Raw genomic sequence first — 20,459 nt, 5'->3', positions numbered from 1 at the left:
CATATTGCTAAAACGGTAATGTACAACACAGCGAGTAAAGGGGAGAGAGAGATTGTTATCATCCACCATGGCATCATCATCCATTCTTCTCCCTCCGATCCTCTCCGCTGGCATCATCAGCCGTCGTAATCTCCTCCTCTCGACCACAATTGCCACCGTATCTCCGTCGCCTCAACTCCCTCCTTCTCCTGACATCACAATCACCGATCGCGTCTTCCTCGATTTCTCCCTCTGTCCCACCTATTTCCGCTCCGATCCATCCGCCACACTCTCCTCCACTACACCTTGCTCCGATTCAACTCCTCTAGGCCGCGTCGTTCTCGGATTATATGGCCGTCACGTCCCTCTCACTGTCTCCACTTTCAAACTCATGTGCACTTCTTCCTCTTCTACATCTTACAAAAACACTCCGATCCACAAAATCTTCCCCGGTCAGTTTTTCCTCGCCGGAAGACAAGGATTATGGCGAGACACGGCGGAGATTGGTCCTCTCCTCAAGAATCTTCCTCGGAACACCGATGTCGTTAGTTCCAAGTCGTTCCTCCTCCCTCACGCTCGTCCTGGTCTCGTCTCTCTCTGCTTATCCGAAAACGACGACGACGACGAGACCAGACTCGATCCTAATTACAGAAACGTCGAATTCTTAATCACTACAGGACCTGGTCCTTGTCCGCAGCTAGACGGCGGGAACATCGTCTTCGGAACTGTGCTTGAAGGTAACTTTCTTTGAATTTTCCCAATTTTTCAGTTAATTTTCAAACTCTGAATTTTGTGAATCTCTTCAGGACTGGATGTGGTGACGAGTATAGCTACAGTTCCGACGTTTAAGCCGTCAGAGAATATTCGACAGTTTAACGATTTTGCTGAGTTTTTGGGAGACGAAAGAGCTCAAAACGCACGATCCTTGTGGAACAGACCTCTCAAGACGGTTTTCATTAGTGACTGTGGAGAGCTTAAGGTTACAAATCCTTCATTCTCTCCAAGTTTGCCTTAAGTGTGTATATATATATATATATATATGTGTATATATGTCAATCACAATTCTGCTTCTGCTTCTGCTTCTTCTACTCTATGAATATCAAATTGTAATCATTTGAATTATATGCTCAAGTATTTCTGCTTGTTCTTAAAGATTTTGAAAGGTAAGAGCTTATAATCAAAACGTTTTAGACATAGAGGTTGTTGTGGATCGGCTTGTAAAACAATAAACGGGAAATGCGGTTTCAGGAATCGTGTTCGGTGTGTTTTACCGCAGAATGTGGATTTGAATACCATGATCTTCAGGTGTTATAGTATCGAGCTAGGTTAATCTTAATGAGTTCAGAAGTTTTCGCGAGTGACCGCAGATTAACCGGTAAAATGTGTGCTCGTGTTTGCAGAGTAGATTCGTGAGGTTAGTGAAGTAGAATCTGTAAAAATTGTGGGGAAAGCTGAAACCATACGTGTACCCTATTAAGGGTAACTAAAGAACATTAGTTGCCATATCACAAAGTCAAGTTGCGGACTTTGAGATCGTCTACTTGAATAATGTTCCTAACTGATAAATATCTCCTTTGTACCTAGCAGATTGCGAAAGTATTGATAAGCCATGGAGAGAGTAGATGCTCCTCTAGATTATGAGTTATTAACAAAGTTACCACAAGTAAATTTTACTCAAAGTTCTATGAGGGAGAGATTAAAGGTCAATCAAAATATTTTTTAACACCTCTGAAACTGATACAAATACGTTTTTTATTGAATAGTTACAGCTTTGCCTATTCAAGATGAATTTGTGAGGATATTTGTTATTATCTTCTGATATGCCTCAAGGTTTATATCATGAAGAGAGGAACTCCAACGAGCGTAAACCGGCATCTTCGAGATTTTGAGTTGGCTATTCCATTAAGAAAAGTCCAAACAGAGTCTTTTACTCAATTTAGAAAAAGGGTCTGGAGTATAAAAGGACTTCTTTCGCTTTGTTTGATCAATAAAGCACGGAGTTCATCAGATTACCGACATTTAAAAAGTTTAATGCAACTCGGATGGTGGTCGACATAATGGGTAAGTATGCTCATTTGTGAGTTTTAAGTTATCTTTTCACTGTGGTGGATGTAAGAGACGGTTCTGTTGCCTGGCTTTCCACGATCAATGGGTTAAGACTGTTATAGTTTTTTTTTTTTCAGATACTTTTGGATTGATTTGTTTCGCCTTTTGTAAAATTTTTTCCTTCAGTAAATTATTTTCCCCCCCCACAAGCTGACTTTAAACTAAAGTGTTGAGCTGTGTTGTTTTGTCTGACCATTTTCCCCACAAGCTGTTGTGTATGGTCAGAAAAACAAATTGAAATGAAATTGGCATGCGCACATCAAATACAAATGTCCAACTCTACCAACAAAATAACTTTTGTCAAACTATATATTTATGTACAATTGCTAAAATATCAGATTACTTGCAACAAAACTTTTAGAAATCCAAAACGACCCCACAAAAGATTAAAATTTTAGTAAATCAATCATCACCGCAAAAGATTGTGAATCGTAAACTCCGTTGCCGTTGCTGAAGAAGGCGGCGAACGAGGCAGCCTGGCGGAGAAATTGCGAAGCGGAAAGCGATTGACATTGTCGTCCTCGTCTCCTCTGTCAAAGTTAAGCGCATAGCTCGACGGGTCGTAATGAAAATCCGTAGTATGGCGTCGAATATGCTTCCCGTGTCCGCTAACACCACCACCGACTCCTCCTACGCCGCCGATCCGATGGATCAGATTTTTACACTTCTCGTGCGATTTGGACAACGTTCGAGTGAGTCTGGGAGATTTGGTCTTGATTACACCACGTGGGCTCTGTGTAGATCTCTCTGTTGGAGTTGTCGGAGATGATGGTTGCTCGGGGAGATCGTGGGGATGATTGGTCGTACGGAAACAGCCGGTGATGCAAAACGTTGATTTGAGTTTTTTTTTAAGAGACAAGTGATGGCTCATTGATTGGCTTCCCATTTCGAAATTTGTCTTATGATCTCTCACCTACGACGAGAGAATGAGAAGGGAGACATTGAAAACAAAAATCGAATCAGTATAGGAAGACAGAAAAGGAAAAAAAAACAAGAAAAAACTAGGTTATGCCGAGATATTTGGCTGATTTTTCAATATCTGTTTCCTAATAATCAAATGTTAAACCAAAACTTCGGATGAGACGTTGAAATTTACTATTTTCGGAATATAAGAACTTCTATTTTTGAATTCAAGTTGAGGGGTGGGGACATATTTAACGTATGACTGATTTAAATGCAGCAATTACGGTTATTGTAAAAATCAGTGAAAGCGGACGATTAAGGTTTTGAGTGTAATTTAGTAGTTTGTATGATTAGTTTAATAGTTAAAAGCAAACCTGATAGAAGACCGTCCTAAAATTGTCACACACTTGGCTTGGTAGAGGTTGATAGATCCTTGAATCCAGACCGCTTCGGTGGAAGAGATGCTAAGGCGTGAGTACAACTCGAAAATCCTTAGACCCAATTCCAAAGAAATGACCGTAAACGAGGAGATGGACAAAGATGAACAAGGGGTTGCGATACCGGATGTCAGGGTGTGAGATAAGTCTCGAAATTTCCTAAGCCCCAGATATGACTACAAACTCTCTCTCACACTTTGTAAACGAAGGCTGCGTCAAACAGGGTGAAACTACTTGATAAACCAGAAATCGATCAATGGCTAACCACCAAAATATCGAAAAATTCTTAGAGAACATAAGAGAAAATTCAAAGAGAAATTTTATTAAAAAGATAAGTGATGAATCAAGATTCCAGAACAAGTCGGATCATAAAATAGTTCCTTCTGGATTGGTCGAAATCCTCCATTGAACGTGCGTAGGTCCAAATTGAGTAACCTCGAGTTCACCTGATTTGAAAACTCAATAACTTCTTCATCTGAACTCGGATTGGACTGATTTTTCTTCGAGACGGGTTCCAGATGAGGTGAGAATGTAGTCCAAGTGGTCTTTGAGCTGCACGATTTGAGCTTGGACCCCAACAGTATAGAACAAGGCAGATATGTCTTTTTGAGCGTTTTCAATATCCTATCAAAGCCCGTTTGTGAGACATTTTTGACTAATTAACAAGCAAATATATTAGCTGTTAAATTTAAAATTATCAAAATAAATATAATATATAATTATAAAAAAAATCAAAAACTATATTATTATGCTAAATATCAAAATTATTAGTTCATAGTAATTGTTTGGGATAAATTCGATCTTTCCTACATGGACGAATCGCAAGCTCGCGTCTATGGTTGTTTGGGATAAATTCATAGTAATTGTTTGGGATAAATTTGATCTTTCCTATGTGGACGAATCACATGCTTGCGTCTATGGTATTTTGCAAGTACGGCCCCCTGGGCTAAATAGGATTTGTGTTGGGCTTACGACCCTATACGACCTAAGCATATAACACCGGGCCTCAAATCCATTCGGATTCAGAAGATCCAGCACAATATGCCACTTGTTCCTGGATTCCTCGTATTTGACAGCGAAGGCCATGCTGTCAGGGACAAGGAGGTCGGAAACTGAGTGGTCAGGAGGAGTAGATGTCACCTTCTCTATGTCCTAGACCTAAGCTTGATAATCCGGAAAGATCGGGATATAAGGAAGTGTAGCATTCATAGGTATCCGGAGAGCGGAGTCATCCATCTAAGCAATCCTGGCAGTTCGGTTCCAGTATCGAGGGATCCAGGCCAAGTATGAGTAAATCTATAAGCGGAAAACACTATTCAAATATTCCTCCATTCGAAAATAGAAATATGCCTTACTCTAATTTGATTACCCATACCCTAACAAACCCGCGAGATTGACATTTAATGTATCTTTTTTACATGTGTCAAGCGAAAGCGACCATTCGCAGGAACCAGAGAAAAAAGTAGAGGTTCAGCAAGAGCCATATCGTGTCTGAACCGCCGATCCAATCCGTACACTGAGGGCGGGCGAAAGAAACGCGCCAAGGAACGGTCTCATAGTAGATAAAACATGCGAAGCAAAGTTGGTGAGACCGTTAGAAGTATGACGCAAACACAAGATTCAAATCCAGTCAAGTCGGATCGTGGAAAGACCCATCCAACTCACTATCCGCAGACTGACCTGGCATACTAACATGGATCAGGTAAAAATCTATAAATACTTTGTCCCTTCCAACGAGGAAGGAGATCACTCTTTTCGCTATTTTAAGGCTCATATTATCTCTCTAAATATTTGTGATCCTTGAGCCCTAGCACCTTATACTTTCTGGTCATTACTCCGACCAACTTTTCAGTTCCTCTCCATGGTGGTTCCTAAACAGTGAAGTATTTTCACTCACAAACTCTTTCATTTCTTCTTTTTTACCTAAAAAAAACCATAACCACTCAAAGGCCCGAGTTGATTCCTCCTTCCTAAGGAACACTCAGCCCATCTTCGTTCTCTCGTTTTTGAACTCTTTCCTCTCTCCGATTTGCCACTTTGTGGTCTTTCTTCAGTGTTTTCTGATTTGAGTGTCGGAAAACCTTTAGAAAACACACCCCCATCATGTTTTCCAAGCCTTCATGTGTTTTCTGGTTTTGCAGGAGACTTACCCTCGCAAAAAATCAAAAATCCCCTAAACAATAATTAATAATAAAAATTTATAGATAAATACTGAATAATTATTCAAAAACTAATAAATTTTACAATGACATGTTTTATTTTAATTGTTAGGAATATCACCCAAAATTGTGTCCAGTAATATAACAAACTAGAAAAAAATTTGTTCCAATACGCGGATCTTCATAATTTGTCCTGATGTAAATTTTTTTAGTAGATCCAATTTCTCCAAAATATTATGGCACTTATGCTTGTGTCTTGATTTTTTTCAACTAGTATGGAAGTCATGATTAAGGTACGAAGACTAGAATTTGATAGAAAAAATGATAGGGTAGAGTTTATATATAAAAAGCAATACAGTAAGGTTAGAGTTTCATAAATTTTTTAACATGATTTTTTTTACCTACCTGTTACCGCCCGCAACTGTTAATGTTTGTGAGAAAACGGTACAAAATAATACCACGCGGTTTAAAGCAAATTCTTTGGTTGTTATAAAACGTCACTAACTGTTACCAACCACAAACGTAGCGTTTGCGGGTGATAGCGAATGAACCAATCAACACCTTAATGTAAAGAGTTGTGGAGATTTTCTTTTAATATACTGGCAATCTTATCATAAAATTTTGAATATCTTGCCAATTTTGGCCATGATTTACTTTAAAGACAAGAACGCCTTTTTAGATTTGAATATCATAAGTTTTTGAATATCTTTTTGCATCGCTAACAGAAAAATTATTGAAAAGAAGACCAAGGGGAAATACAGAACGCAGATATTTCCATGAATGATGCCGGGGATGATGGAACCAAATTTCCAGACGGAGGAGAGGATATTTTTATTGATGAATCAATCATGGCGACTAATAGGATAGATTAAGTGCTTCAAGATATCAGTTCCTCTAACCTTATCGTGTATGACAATATAGCTCTCTAACCTTATCGTGTATTAAAATCAGGCAGGCCTTCTCAATTCGATTCCTGTTGCAGATCCAACTTCAGTGGAAACTAAAGTACAAAGCGTATTGGCCTATTAGTAACCACTTACTTTTACCTTTTTTCAAGTGAACAGCTTCGTTTATGTATACTAATAGTCAATCATTTTTTCTATTCATTTACTTGTATTGTTCAGGCAAGCGACAAAAATGCAGATCTCCCAGATCCGAATTCTCAGTTCGATAAAGTTAGGAATTCGAATACTAATAGTCAATTACTTTGTAATATAAATTTTCCATTCATCTACTTTTACTGTTCAGGCAACCAAGGATAATGTAGACCTCCAAGATCTGAATTCTGAGTCTGCTGAAGTTCATATTTGTATTCGGGTATTAATAGTCAATTATTTTGTAATCGAATAATTCCATTAATCTCGTGTTACTGTGCAGGCCACCGAGGATATTGCAGACCTCCCAGTTCTGAATTCCAAATCGGCTAAAGAGCAAGTACGCATTTAACTTTTAATAGCCAACTATTATGTAATAGAATTTTTTTATTCATCTACTCTTACTGTTCAGGCAACCAAGGTTAATGCAAACCTCTCAAAAATCTGAATTCGTGTCAGTTGAGGTTCATATTTATCTACTAGTAGCCGTCTATTTTGAAATTGATTATTTTCATATATGTATTGTGACTGTTCAAACCGCCACCAAAATGCAGTCATCCCAGACACAAATTCCCAATTAGATAAAGGACAGGTTCATATTCATTTATGAGTAGTTATCTATGTATTTTGATATTGTAATCGACTCTGTCCTTCATTTCTTGTGACTGTTCAGGTGCCGATGCTAATGATAACCTCCCAGATTTAGATACCGAAGTATCCAAGAACAAGTATGTAATCGATTATTATTAGTCGCTTATTTCATTAAGAACTGTAATCTAATGTTCTTTTATTAATAGAGGAATGTTTAGTCGTCTATTATTAGTCTTCTACATTCTAATCATGATAGACTTTACTTAGGTATCATTCCCAATAATCGACGACCCTCCAGCTTTTTCCCTTGGTCTAGCTTAAGAGAGAAGAACCATGAGGAATCCAGACGAAGAGAAGAAGAGGAGAAAAGCAAAATGGACGTTGCAGATTCTTTCCAAAACCCTCCACCAATACATAAAAGCATCCGCCCAAGAGCATCTACATCTGAAGACTTTGTGTACCGTCAGAAACGTCAGAAAAGGACCAAAAAATCTTTAGAGATGACTTTTTTTTCCCAAGACCCACCGCTTGATGCGATATTGAGCAGCATCAAGAAAAGGGAGCTTGAACCAGAGCATGGAATCAAGGAACAACTTGTAGCTGAGGGAGTTTTGTTTATAAACAAAGGAGCTAAGGCTAAGCTCAAAGAAGGCATTGGCGAGATACCTACTTATCTATGGAACAAAGAAGATCGCTTGAGCGAGGCTGGAGAAGATGGATTACAAACCACACTGGTTTTGATTCAGGCTCAAGTAGATCAACAATTGGGTAAGTGGCCCAGTTGTACTCTTTCTCCCTTACCTATGGTTTTGTCCCAATGGGGTTTCCAAAGGAAGGTTTTTAAGGAGGCAATGGTGTCTACTTCTCTCAAGGCCCAATTGTTGATTCAAGGCCTAAACCCTAAACCCAAGACAGATTTCGACCAAGAAGTGGAAGGGGCATGGTTTGGAGTAGTATAAGAGTGATTCAAACCTTTGCATTTATTTCCTTGTCATTTTTAAGTTTGCCTTGTTTTTCTACATTTCTTCTCTTTATAGTCTCATGTAATCTCTGATGAGAACTCATCCTGGATTGGATCATCAAACTTTTATCAAATAAAACTTTCTTTTTCTCTTATCGGAAAATTTTCCTTCTCTTATCAAACCTGGACGAAATCCTTTGTCTCTTTGAGAGTGATTCACTGCTTGTGCAACATCTTTATCATCTCTATCCTCTTTGTTTTCTCCTGAGAGTGAATCACTGCTTCTGCAGCATCTTTTTCATTTCTCTTCTATCTCTTGTGATCAAATTAACTCTGAACTATATCCTGATCTATTCATCTCTTCAAACAGAAGTCCATTCCGCAAACTTATGTCCCTGATCTATCTCTTACCAAGCTTCTGAGTGCCGATCCTTGGGAGGATCACATCAAGTGGTATTAGAGCACACTTAGAAGTTTCTTTGGTAGTTTCTATCCTCTCTCATCTATTTCCAACCCCAAGCAGATCAAGGCATTGATTGAGATGCCCTCTCCAAGGACGAAGCGCGAAGTGCAAAGGCTCACAGGAAGAATCGCCGCGCTAAACAGGTTTATTTCCCGCTCCACAGACAAGTGCCTGCCCTTCTACGACACCCTCCGTGGAAACAAGAAATTTGAGTGGGACGAGCGATGCGAAGCAGCTTTCCAGGAGTTGAAAAATTATCTGGCGAGCCCACCAATCTTAGCAAAACCAGTCGAAGGAGAGCCGCTCTTCCTCTACATCGCAGTATCTACTACAGCTGTAAGCGGAGTGCTTATCAGAGAAGAACGATCCGAGCAAAAGCCCATTTTCTACATCAGCCAGACATTGACCGACGCCGAGACTCGCTACCCCCAGATCGAGAAGGTCGCCCTAGCCGTCGTAGCCTCGGCTCGCAAACTGCGCCCGTACTTTCAATCACATTCGATTGTTGTGCTCGCTACGCTTCCGCTGCGCTCGATCCTACACAGCCCTAGCCAATCTGGTCGGCTCGCCAAGTGGGCGATAGAGCTAAGTGAATACGACATCGAGTATCGGAACAGGTCGTCTGCAAAGTCACATGTGCTCGCAGATTTCCTCATTGAACTTCCCGCCGAAGTAACAAATGAGCCGACTCTAGATGAAGTGTGGACGCTGCACGTCGACGGCTCGTCATCTAAACACGGCTCGGGAATAGGAATCCGCCTCACCTCTCCCACCGGAGAAATATTGGAGCAGTCTTTTCGCCTGAACTTCCACGCCTCGAACAACGAAGCGGAGTACGAAGCACTGATCGCCGGCATACGACTAGCGCAGGGAATCGGAGTTCAAAAGATAAGAACCTTTTGCGATTCACAGCTCGTAGCATGTCAGTTCAACGGAGAATACGAGGCGAAGGATGGACGAATGGGAGCTTACCTCAAAGTGGTCCGAGAGTTGGTGCAATAGTTTGATGAGTTCGAACTCACGCGCATTCCCCGAGGAGAAAACACCTCAGCCGACGCCTTGGCAGCACTCGCTTCGACCTCTGACCCAGACCTCCGACGAACGATCCCAGTCGAATTCATCGAACGTCCTAACATCGAAGAGGTAGAAGGAGTTCGGCTGATAAATCCTCCCGAACAAGAACCAGAGGACGACGAAGCCATTCCTATGGACGAAGACGCCTCACCGGCCGAGCCGGAGTACGGCTGCGACAAAGAATGGCTCGGAGCTATCCGAGTATATATCGCCGATGGAGAGTTGCCAACCGACAAATGGGAAGCCCGCAAACTAAAAGCTCAGGCCGCACGTTATGTCCTCGTCGATGGCGAGGTGTTTAAATGGAGATTTTCAGGGCCTCTCATGACATGCGTCGAAGGACCGGAAGCAAGAAAGATCATGCACGAGGTGCACAGCGGCGCGTGCGGGAACCACTCCAGCGGAAGGTCGCTCGCTATCAAGATAAAATGGCACGGCTACATCTGGCCCACTATGGTCAAGGACTGCGAGAAATTTACGGCGAAGTGCGAGAAGTGTCAGCGGCACGCTCCAACAATTCATCAACCTACCGAGTTGCTCTCATCAATTTCGTCACCTTATCCGTTCATGAGATGGTCGATGGACATCGTCGGACCTCTACATCGCTCGAAGCAGAAGCGCTTTCTGCTCGTCCTCACGGATTACTTCTCCAAGTGGGTCGAGGCCGATTCTTACGCAAGCATAAAGGATGTTCAAGTCGAACACTTCGTCTGGAAAAATATCATCTGCCGACACGGGGTCCCTTACGAGATAGTCACCGACAACGGATCCCAGTTCATCTCAACACGCTTCGAAGCCTTCTGCGAGAAGTGGAAAATCCGCCTCAGCAAATCTACACCAAGATACCCTCAAGGGAACGGACAAGCCGAAGCAGCCAACAAGACGATCCTCGACGGTCTGAAAAAGCGGCTCGACGCCAAGAAGGGACGGTGGGCAGACGAACTCGAAGGAGTCCTTTGGTCTCATCGGACAACTCCGCGCCGAGCCACCGGGGAAACTCCATTCGCTTTGCTCTACGGATCGGAGTGCGTAATTCCCCCCGAGGTGGATTTCCCAGGTATCCGACGAAGACTTCTACCAGGACAGGAGGGCTTGAACCACTCAATGATGCTAGATGAGCTCGACCTAATCAACGAAAAGCGCGACCAAGCCTTAATTCGAATCCAGAACTATCAATAAGCGACGGCGAGATACTACAACAAAAACGTTCGTAGTCGAAGATTCAAAGCAGGGGAGCTCGTCCTCCGAAAGGTCTTCCAAAACACTGCCGAGAAGAACGCAGGAAAACTTGGAGCAAATTGGGAAGGTCCTTACAAGGTCACAAAAGTGGTTCGTCCAGGAGTTTACGAACTCGTGACACTAGCTGACGAGACGATTCCAAGATCATGGAACGCAATGCATCTGAAGAAATACTATCACTAAGGATACATCACGACCAGCATGAACTACGGGACGGCTTGATCCCTGCAAAGGGTACGTAGGCAGCCCGTCCTCGGACGGGTTCAGCTGTCCCCCCTCCTAAAAAGGGGGGGGGGAGTGGGTACGTATACACATACCTCTTTTAACTCTACAATTTTTAGCTTTTTTAGCTCGCTCACTTAGGAACATCGCCACTTCAGCACATTCTCAGCTCGTTTTGAATCATCTAGTTATTTCATATTTACCTTGGATTTCTAGTTTGTTGATTATCGCTTCGGCTAGTTTCTCATTCTTTCTAAGTCAGCAACTTATTTTAACAAGCTCGGATTTTTAAATTCTTTCACTCATCACTTCGGCGAGAAATCATACCACTTCGGCATGATATCATGACCTGATTACCTCGGACCTTCGTTGGTCCTCAGTTTCAGTTCGGCAAACTAAGCCTCCGAACGCCTCGTCTCGTTGCTGGCCACAACGAGGCAACAAATACAAAGTTCTCTAAACGGACTTTTACCACCTTTCCTAGGACGAGGGTGCAAGTTACATCCTCTACGGATAAAAATGAAGCGCGCTATACAAATATCAGACCAAAAACGTATCAGGTCATCATGGTTTACTATCGCACACGAGATTATAAGTCGAGACTACATCACTTTCTCTAAAACCGAAGTAAACTCTTGAAACCCGGACAAGCCTACTCATCCTCTCGGAAACGCTGGTCCATAGTCAAATTCAATGAGACTACCAAATCATCCTCGGTTAACAAAAACAAAAACAAAATGCCTCGTCGTTTACACGGCTCGGCACCACGCAACGAGAAAACACCTCGTCGTTTACACGGCTCGGCACCATGCAAAGCAAAAACGCCTCGTCGTTTACACGGCTCGGCACCACCCAATGAGAAAAACGCCTCGTCGTTTACACGGCTCGGCACTATGCAAAGCGAAAACGCCTCGTCGTGTACACGGCTCGGCACCATGCCAGCAAAAATTTGCCAGCTCGGGATTAAGAATCCAGCATCACCGAAAGACGCGTCACAAAACTAACTCCCAGCTCGGGATTGAGAATCCAAACAGGATCCTTAAAACAACTTACCCCTTAGCCCGTATTTCTATTGATTCCGAAAATTCGGCTAAGGAAGCAATCAAAATCTTTCTCAACACAACAATTTTCATCCTTGGCAATTCTTTTCTGAGCCAACAGTTTTCGCAAACATTCTAAGGAAAGGAATAACATAACCAAAATATTAATTGGATAAAGCCATCCAGGCACCAGTAACATACGAGTTCAAAAGGCAAATAAAAAAATCCTAAGTACATGCGAGACGAGACAGAAGAAAGCAGATAGTGTCAGGCCGCGGACCGCGTTTCACGCTCGGCAAGGAGGTTCGAGGGGATCGGTGTACCCGCATTCGATCCGTTCGGATCTACCACGCCTAAGTTGGCCGCTATCTCTTCGAGCGGCTCGTTACCAAGGCTGGTGTCGACCGAGTCCGGCGATACGGGCGAGAAAACAAGCTCGCCTCGAATCTCGGAGGCGATGCGCTCATACGCGTCATCGTCGGCGTACTCGCTCTCCCAGCTTTTTAGCTGCGCCTCCTCGTCGTCGAGCGTTGGGGCGTCTGGTTTCTTTAGGACGGCAATCATCGCAAGATTGCCCTTGATTTGCCCCAAATCGTTTTCGTCATTTTTGGCCTTCTCAAGTTTGGCCAGACCCTCCTCTACTTTGGCGAGGCGCTCCTGAAACTTAGCGGTCAGCTCTCGCCTCGCCTCTTTCTTCGCGCGTTTGACCTTGGCTTCGAACAGCGCGTCTTTGGCCTCAATACGCCTTTTAAGCAACACCACTTCGGCGCTTTTGGCTCTCCTTGCTTCCTCCAGGCGAATCACCGAGGCGGAAACTTCGTCGACGTCGGCGCGGAGAACTATCTTCTCCTCTTCCAACCTCGACACTCGGGTCATCGCCTCGGTGAGTTTCCCCCTCGCCGCCGCGGCTTTGTTTTGCGCCTCTTCCAGCTTCACCTTTGACGCCGCGGTCTCATTTCGGGCCTCGTCCAAATGACGCTCGACCTTAGACAGGTCCGCCTCATACTCGGCCATCAGGTCGTTAATGGCCGCGACAAACTGCAGAGAACAAACCTGCGTTAAACACTTCGTAAAATTCGCGAAAATAAAGGAAAGCAAATAGAATGTACCTTGGTACCGCGCTGCGCCATCGTGCCGTATGACCTCGGCCTCCTCAGCTTCTCCGGAGGAGGAAGACGGGTGTTCGCGTTATTTACACGCGAGAACATGACGGCAGAAGCGTCGGGGTCGTCAACAACCAACTTACGCGCGGCGGGGTCCTTGGGCGTCGGTTTCCGCCTCTTCTTGGACGGCTCGTCCTTCTGAACGGCGACGCCCTTCCCCTTGTCAGTAGCCGAACGTTTTCGGCTAGAGTCATGCTTCTGAACAACCAAAGTCGGTGGCCTCATCGACTTCGGGAGGGCTAGGATGGCGGATTGCGAAGGAGTCTTACTCCGCGCCGACGAGCCGTCCCCGGACACCTCGGGGATAATTTCGCCCGGTTCCACCTCGGGCGCTGCATCTTTCTCAGCCGCCTCGACAATGTCGCCTTCTGCGGCTCGGACCATTATATCTCCTTCCCGGCTCGGCAGGTCGGGTTTAAGGACGGCCTCAGCTTGCGCTGAAACCGCCTAGGCTTGCGCTGAAACCGCCTCGGCTTGCGCGTGAGCCGTCTCGGCAGCTCGTCTAGCGGCTTCCTCTTCCTCGCGCCTCTTCCTGTCTCTGAGAGCGATTATCACCATCTTCTCCCGGGTATCTCTTGAAGAACTTGAGGACGAAGAGCTGACGGGGACTCCGGCAAGGATGGCTCGCGCTTTTCCTACTCTTTCGAGGGTGAAGTTCTTTCTCCAATTAACCTTGCGCGCCGAAAGAGAGTCTCGAACAGTAAAGAGGTCGTCGGGAATCAGGGGAAGAAAGCACCGAACTGCAAAACAAAGCAAAAAAGAAAAATTTTCAGAAAAGGAAGAGGATACCAAAAACAGTTCCGAGCCGAGGCAAAGCTTCGGGTCGGCTACCAAGTGGTCCCCAAGCGGTCTTCGTTCTTTGAACGTAATTTTTGCTGACCGACGCCTCGTTCACCAAGACGTAGAAGAAGCGTTCAGTCCAAAACTGATCCTTGCTGGGAAAACCGCCGATGATCCGTCGCTTCGCCTTGTTGGAAATATAGAATCTATTTCCCTTCGGAGCTTTCCTAATTTCCAGCAAGTTCAGCAGGTGATTCAGCTCGATATCAACTCCGCACTCGAAGCTTCGAACTAAGATGTCAATCATATGCTGTAATCCCCTCTCGGCATGATCTGCCCAATCGAGATCCCGTGTTTCCAGAGATATTCAAGGATCACTCCGGGGATCAGGAACCAGAGGAAGCAAAGCTCGAAGAACGCCTGGTACAGAGTGAAATGATTCTCTGGGGGCTTGTCAGCTCGGTCGCTCTTCTCTGGAACGACGAACTCCACCACCTCGGATATCCCGAAGCGATGCCTCAACGCCTCGAGCGACTCAAGGGAGCAAAGCGTAGAGCCAGGCGGGTCAGGCTTTTGTCTTTTAACTCGTGGCCCTCGCCCAGATGTGGAAGCGCCTCGAGACGCCATGAGACGTTCCAACTCACGCTTCGCCTCGAATAGGTCAAAGGGAAATGCCTCCTCCTCGGGTTTGACTGCGGCGCGGTTGATACCTTCATCAGGAATGGGATCCTGGGGACGGCTCGTCGAAACCGACGGCTCGTAATCTGTAGAGTCGACATCTGACGGATTTGCGTGATTTGACACCTCGTCAGATGAACGATTGGAAGGGCTCGGCGAAACAGATGCCTCGGAGGATTCTGTTGTACCTCTCGCCTCGGCATCTACACGGCTCGGTTCGTAGTGAAAGAGTGAATCCAACGAATCGTCGGAGTGGCTCGACATAATTTACGACTTGTACAAGAGTTACAGCACGACTCGGCGAGCCTCTGCCGGAAAAAGATCTGGAACGGCGGAGACCTCGGAAACCCTAGCCGGAAAATAAATAAACTAGAGAAAGAAAGAAGAGAGAAGGGAGAGCTACCTTTAGTAAAAACGAGTGAGTCTGAAGATAATGAGGAAGAATGAAGGAGCTCACCCATTTATAGGAAAAACGAAGCGCGTGAATTCCGCGTAAGCCTCGGGAAACCATCCAAACAGCGCGTGGGATACGCAGTGAAATGGCTAGACCGAACTGCGTCGGTCACACGCGCCAATAGATCAGGAATTTTCTCTCGGAAGACCAACAGTCGGGGCACCCAAGTTCTCAGCCGGTATCTTACCAAAGTAAACGCCTCATCGTTAACGAAATGGCTCGGCATTATCTCTCTCTTGAGACGCCTCGTCGTTAACAAAACGGCTCGGCATTAACTCTCTCTCGAAACGCCTCTTCGTTAACGAAACGGCTCAGCACGAATTTTCTCTCAAAACGCCTCGTCGTTAGCAAAACGGCTCGGCACGAACTTTATCTCGAAACGCCTCGCCGTTTATTCGGGTCAGCATAACCTTCTCAAATCGCCTCGTCATGGCTCATCATTACTAAACGAAATCGCCTCGGCTCATTATTACCAAACGAAATCGCCTCGTCCTTAACTTGCCTCGGCATCTTCGGTACCCTTTCGAAACACCTTGGCACCCTCGGCACTCCTTGGAAACGCCTCAGCGTCTTCACTCTCAAAACATCTCATCTGGACTTACATCATAACAGCTTGACTCGAGGTTTATCCTACGGTCAGGAGTAATGGACCTTGTTACTCTCGCCTCCGAAACTGACGAGCTGGGGGGCTAACTGTTGGGGTCGGTTTTCACCCCACGCAGAAACCATCTCAAAATGACTAAGTATGGAAAGTGGGAGAGCCGTGGTCACCAAATGGGAGAGCCGTTCTCACCAAGACAAGCAGGAGAGCCGTTCTCACCAAGACAAGTGGGAGAGCCGTTCTCACCAAGACAAGTGGGAGAGCCGTTCTCACCAAGACAAGCGGGAGAGCCGCGATCACCAAGTGGGAGAGCCGCGATCACCAAGTGGGAGAGCCGTGAAGATAGGCCAGTAGGGAGAGCCATATCATAAGAAATGGGCCGAGCCCCTCTCCAACATGCCTGGGCCGAGCCGCGCCTCGGTGAAATTGACCGGATCGTGTCTCGACTAAAGTGGCAAGTGGGCCGAGCCGTGGAGAAGTTAGATGGGCCGAGCCGTGGAAAAGTTCAAATGGGCTGAACTAAAGCCTTGAAAGATGAAGCCCATAAAAACCCTAGGCAAAATACAAAGGCGGTGTGCCGCACGAGGCGATAAGGAAATATTCCGAAAATCTTTCCCGAGATTCTCGGCTAGGTGGTTCGGAGAATTAGTATAAATAGATGATGTATGCAATTCATTCTGTAATTTTTACGACCCTAAGAAATAAGAGCTAAACACTTTTGCAGCAAGAAGAACTTTCTTTCGATCTTACTGTTTTTGGCGATAAACCCTAGAAGTTTCCGATCCCTTAGTTTTCCTTAAAAAAATTTCTGGTTGTGCGAGTTTTGGCTCACACAATCTTCTTAATTTCGTGTCTGCACCTGTTCATCTTCTATTTTTGTTTTAGTTCTCTGCAGAAAAATAAAACCCATAAAAAAATAATTTTAGATCTGTTTAGTTTGCATCAAAGCCTCCAAATCTAGTGTTTGTTTGCCTCTGCATCACGTTTTCATCCTTGGTTTTGTTTGTCTTTTCATATTCTCTGCATCAGATCTGCTCATATTAGTTTGTCTCTTCAACATCTATCATCAGATCTCATCATCGGCCATATCTGTGTTTGTTTAAAAATAAACCGATCATATTCTAGGGCTTTTGATTGATTTTTTGTGTCACACAAAGAGTCACTTCTGCATTTTGGTCTATTGTGAGAACTAGTTACTGGTCTTGTTTTCTGTTTTATTTTTCAGGTCACAATGAGTGAAGAGCAAGGAGACAACAGCAACAAAAGTTTTATGGAAGTGGCTCGGTTTGAGCAACTGATGAAAACTCAAGCAGAAGAACTACATCAGCGAATTGATCAACTACAAGGAGAACCTAATCCGAGGGGGATTCAAGAAAGAAATACCAATGGAGTTCATGTCCAGCAGAGACACCCTAGAACTGATGTTGGTGATGATAAATCTTCACAAGGCAGTCCAAGATGTGGAAGAAGAGCAAGGGAACGTGTTGATGATGACATGAGAGGCATGAAGCTGAAAGTTCCTCCTTTTCATGGCAAGAATGATCCAGACGCTTATCTGGAATGGGAGAAGAAGATCGAGATGACCTATGATTGTCAAGAGTATTCAGATCTCAATATGGTGAAGCTAGCTGCTACAGAGTTTTATGGTTATGCCATAAACTGGTGGGATCAGATCACAACAAGCCGCAAAAGCAATAGAGAGCCGCCTGTTGATACTTGGGATGAGTTGAAAGCACTCATGAGGAAACGCTTTGTCCCTAGTCATTATCACCGGGAGCTACACCAGAAACTTAGGCGCTTGACTCAAGGAAACAGCAGTGTTGAAGATTATTTTCAAGAAATGGAATCTCTGATGATCAAGGCAGGTATTGAAGAAGATGAAGAAGCAACCATAGCTAGGTCTTTGAATGGGTTAAACCGAGAAGTTAAAGACAGAGTGGAGATGCAAAGCTATGCTGATCTAGAGGAGATCTATCACAAGGCCATTCTGGTTGAACAACAGCTCAAGCGGAGAGGATCTCGATCAACTTTTGGAGCTGGTTCATCTACGGCTAGACCAGGCTTTACCAAAGAAGAAAAACCAAGTGCTGAGCCTGTGGTGTCTCATTCTCACTAAACCAGACTTCAAGATCAAAACCGAATCATCAACTACTAGAGCTTGTGAGATTGTCTGCTTCAAGTGTCAAGGAAGATGACACATTGCTAGTGAATGTCCTAACAAGAGAGTTCTGATTCTCTTGGACAATGGTGACTACGAATCAGCAGATGAAAAAGAGATCTCAGATTCAGTGGAAGAGCAAGAGGAGTATGCTGCTACAGGAGATCTTTTGATGATGAAAAAGATTCTAAACGTGCAAGCTAAGGTAGAGGAGGAGGCACAAAGACAGAACCTGTTTCACACAAGATGTCATGTGCAAGGCAAGGTGTGCCATCTCATCATCGATGGTGGAAGCTGCACCAATGTAGCAAGTGAATACATGGTTATAAGCTTGGATTGACCGTGAGGAAGCATCCTAAGCCATACAACCTGCATTGGCTCAATGATAAAGGTGAAATGCGAGTTAACAGCCAAGTATCGGTTTCTCTAACCCTTGGAAAGTATGAGGACGAAATTCTGTGTGATGTTCTACCTATGGAGGCAAGTCACATCCTGTTGGGAAGGCCATGGCAGTATGATAGACAAGTGACTCATGATGGCTCCACCAACAAGTATTCCTTCGAGTTCAAAGGTAGGAAGCACATTCTTGTCCCAATGACACCTTTCGAGATTTATCAAGATCAAAAGAAGAAAGGAAAACAGGCTGAGAACAACCCTTACAAGCAATCCAACTTCCTTGCCAAATCTGGTAATATCCAAAGAACTCTAATCTCTCAATCATCTAGTCATAAGTCTGCTTATAAAGAAAGTCTTTTGAGTTTATCTAATGTTGCACTGGAGCTGCCGAGTGGAAGATCTTTTGTTTTGCAGGACTATAAGGATGATTTTCTTAGGCCAACTGAACCTTTAGAAGATAAATTCTGGAACAGAATTCAGTTTGGACAAATAGATTGCATCTTTCCTATGAAGAACCAATCCGAAGGCCTTATCTTCACCAAAAAGAGCCTTAAGCAAAAGGAGTTCTAAACGATCAAACCACCACTGAAAAAGGAGCTCAAAAAAGGAAAAGGAAAATGGATGAGGGCTGAAGGACGTGTGGAACTTGAACACTCTGACTTAAAGGATGCTAGGAAGCATAGAACACCTCAAACTCCAACACTGATCACTGCCAAAACATACTTGCAAGGTAAGCATAATCCAAATTCAAGTTCTAATGGTTCTAACTTAGCTTTGTTCTTGGCAGATGGTCTTGATTTGAGGACAAATCCTTTTCAACTGGGGGAGGATGATGCGATACTGAGCAGCATCAAGAAAAGGGAGCTTGAACCAGAGCATGGAATCAAGGAACAGCTTGTAGACGAGGGAGATTTGTTTATAAACAAAGGAGCTAAGGCTAAGCTCAAAGAAGGCATTGGCGAGATACCTACTTATCTATGGAACAAAGAAGATCACTTGAGCCAGGCTGGAGAAGATGGATTACAAACCACACTGGTTTTGATTCAAGCTCAAGTAGATAAACAATTGGGTAAGTGGCCCAGTTGTACTCTTTTTCCCTTACCTATGGTTTTGACCCAATGGGTTTTCCAAAGGAAGGTTTTTAAGGAGGCAATGATGTCTACTTCTCTCAAGGCCCAATTGTTGATTCAAGGACTTAAGCCGAAGACATATTTTGACCAAGAAGGGGAAGGGGCATGGTTTGGAGTAGTCTAAGAGTTATTCAAACCTTTACATTTATTTCCTTGTCATTTTCGAGTTTGCCTTGTTTTTCTACATTTCTTCTCTTTATAATCTCTTGTAATCTCTTATGAGAACTCATCCTGGATTGGATCATCAAACTTTTATCAAATAAAACTCTCTTTTTCTCTTATCAAACCTGGACGAAATCCTTTGTCTCTTTGAGAGTGATTCGCTGCTTGTGCATCATCTTTGTCATCTTTATTCTCTTTGTTTTCTCCTGAGAGTGAATCACTGCTTCTGCAGCATCTTTTTCATTTCTCTTCTATCTCTTGTGATCAAATTAACTCTGAACTATATCCTGATTTATTCATCTCTTCAAACAGAAGTCCATTCCGCAAACTTCTGTCCCTGATCTATCTCTTACCAAGCTTCTGAGTGCCGATCCTTGGAAGGATCACATCACCGCTGAACAAGTATCCCTCCTTCAAGAATTAAAGAAATGAGGTTCATACTCTTTATTTATTTTTTAAGAGCCGAAACGAGCTTATTTTTTCTTAATAAATATTTTTCATATATTTTTCGTAGTGTTTTCTTCCCCTGGTACAGCATTAAAATCAGGCAGCCTTTAATAGGCCAATACGCTTTGTGCCATGAAAGCTTGATGATGATGAACCCTAATACTTCCGAACCAACTAAAATATTATTCGAGAAAAACACATTGAACATTATGAAAAACGCCG

At 44.0% G+C, this 20,459-nt stretch overlaps 2 protein-coding genes across 2 annotated transcripts; one reads left to right on the top strand and one right to left on the bottom strand.

The window, feature by feature from the left end:
• Positions 1–23: 23 nt before the first annotated feature.
• LOC18013468 (peptidyl-prolyl cis-trans isomerase CYP28, chloroplastic) lies at positions 24–1,224 on the top strand. Its single transcript, XM_006395912.2, has 2 exons — positions 24–716; positions 786–1,224. Exons 1-2 carry the CDS (start codon positions 68–70, stop codon positions 992–994), a joined length of 858 nt encoding a protein of 285 aa, XP_006395974.1. The 5' UTR covers positions 24–67; the 3' UTR covers positions 995–1,224.
• Positions 1,225–2,494: 1,270 nt separating this feature from the next.
• Positions 2,495–2,971, bottom strand: LOC18013467. Its single transcript, XM_006395911.1, has one exon. The coding sequence runs from the start codon at positions 2,969–2,971 to the stop codon at positions 2,495–2,497; it is 477 nt and encodes a 158-aa protein (XP_006395973.1).
• Positions 2,972–20,459: the final 17,488 nt, after the last annotated feature.

Source organism: Eutrema salsugineum, unplaced genomic scaffold (genome assembly GCF_000478725.1).
Source record: "Eutrema salsugineum unplaced genomic scaffold, Eutsalg1_0 scaffold_6, whole genome shotgun sequence".
In the NCBI taxonomy this organism is placed as follows: Eukaryota; Viridiplantae; Streptophyta; class Magnoliopsida; order Brassicales; family Brassicaceae; genus Eutrema; species Eutrema salsugineum.
Note: the sequence above shows the minus strand (reverse complement) of the source record. Positions and strands in the feature narration are given on the sequence as shown.

Excerpts from the sequence above, each read along its gene's own strand:
- LOC18013468 (XM_006395912.2), top strand. The coding sequence starts at position 68 with ATGGCATCATCATCCATTCTTCTCCCTCCGATCCTCTCCGCTGGCATC. Across the intron at positions 717-785 it reads CTTCGGAACTGTGCTTGAAG|GACTGGATGTGGTGACGAGT; the intron begins GTAACTTTCTTT and ends GAATCTCTTCAG.
- LOC18013467 (XM_006395911.1), bottom strand. The coding sequence starts at position 2,971 with ATGGGAAGCCAATCAATGAGCCATCACTTGTCTCTTAAAAAAAAACTC.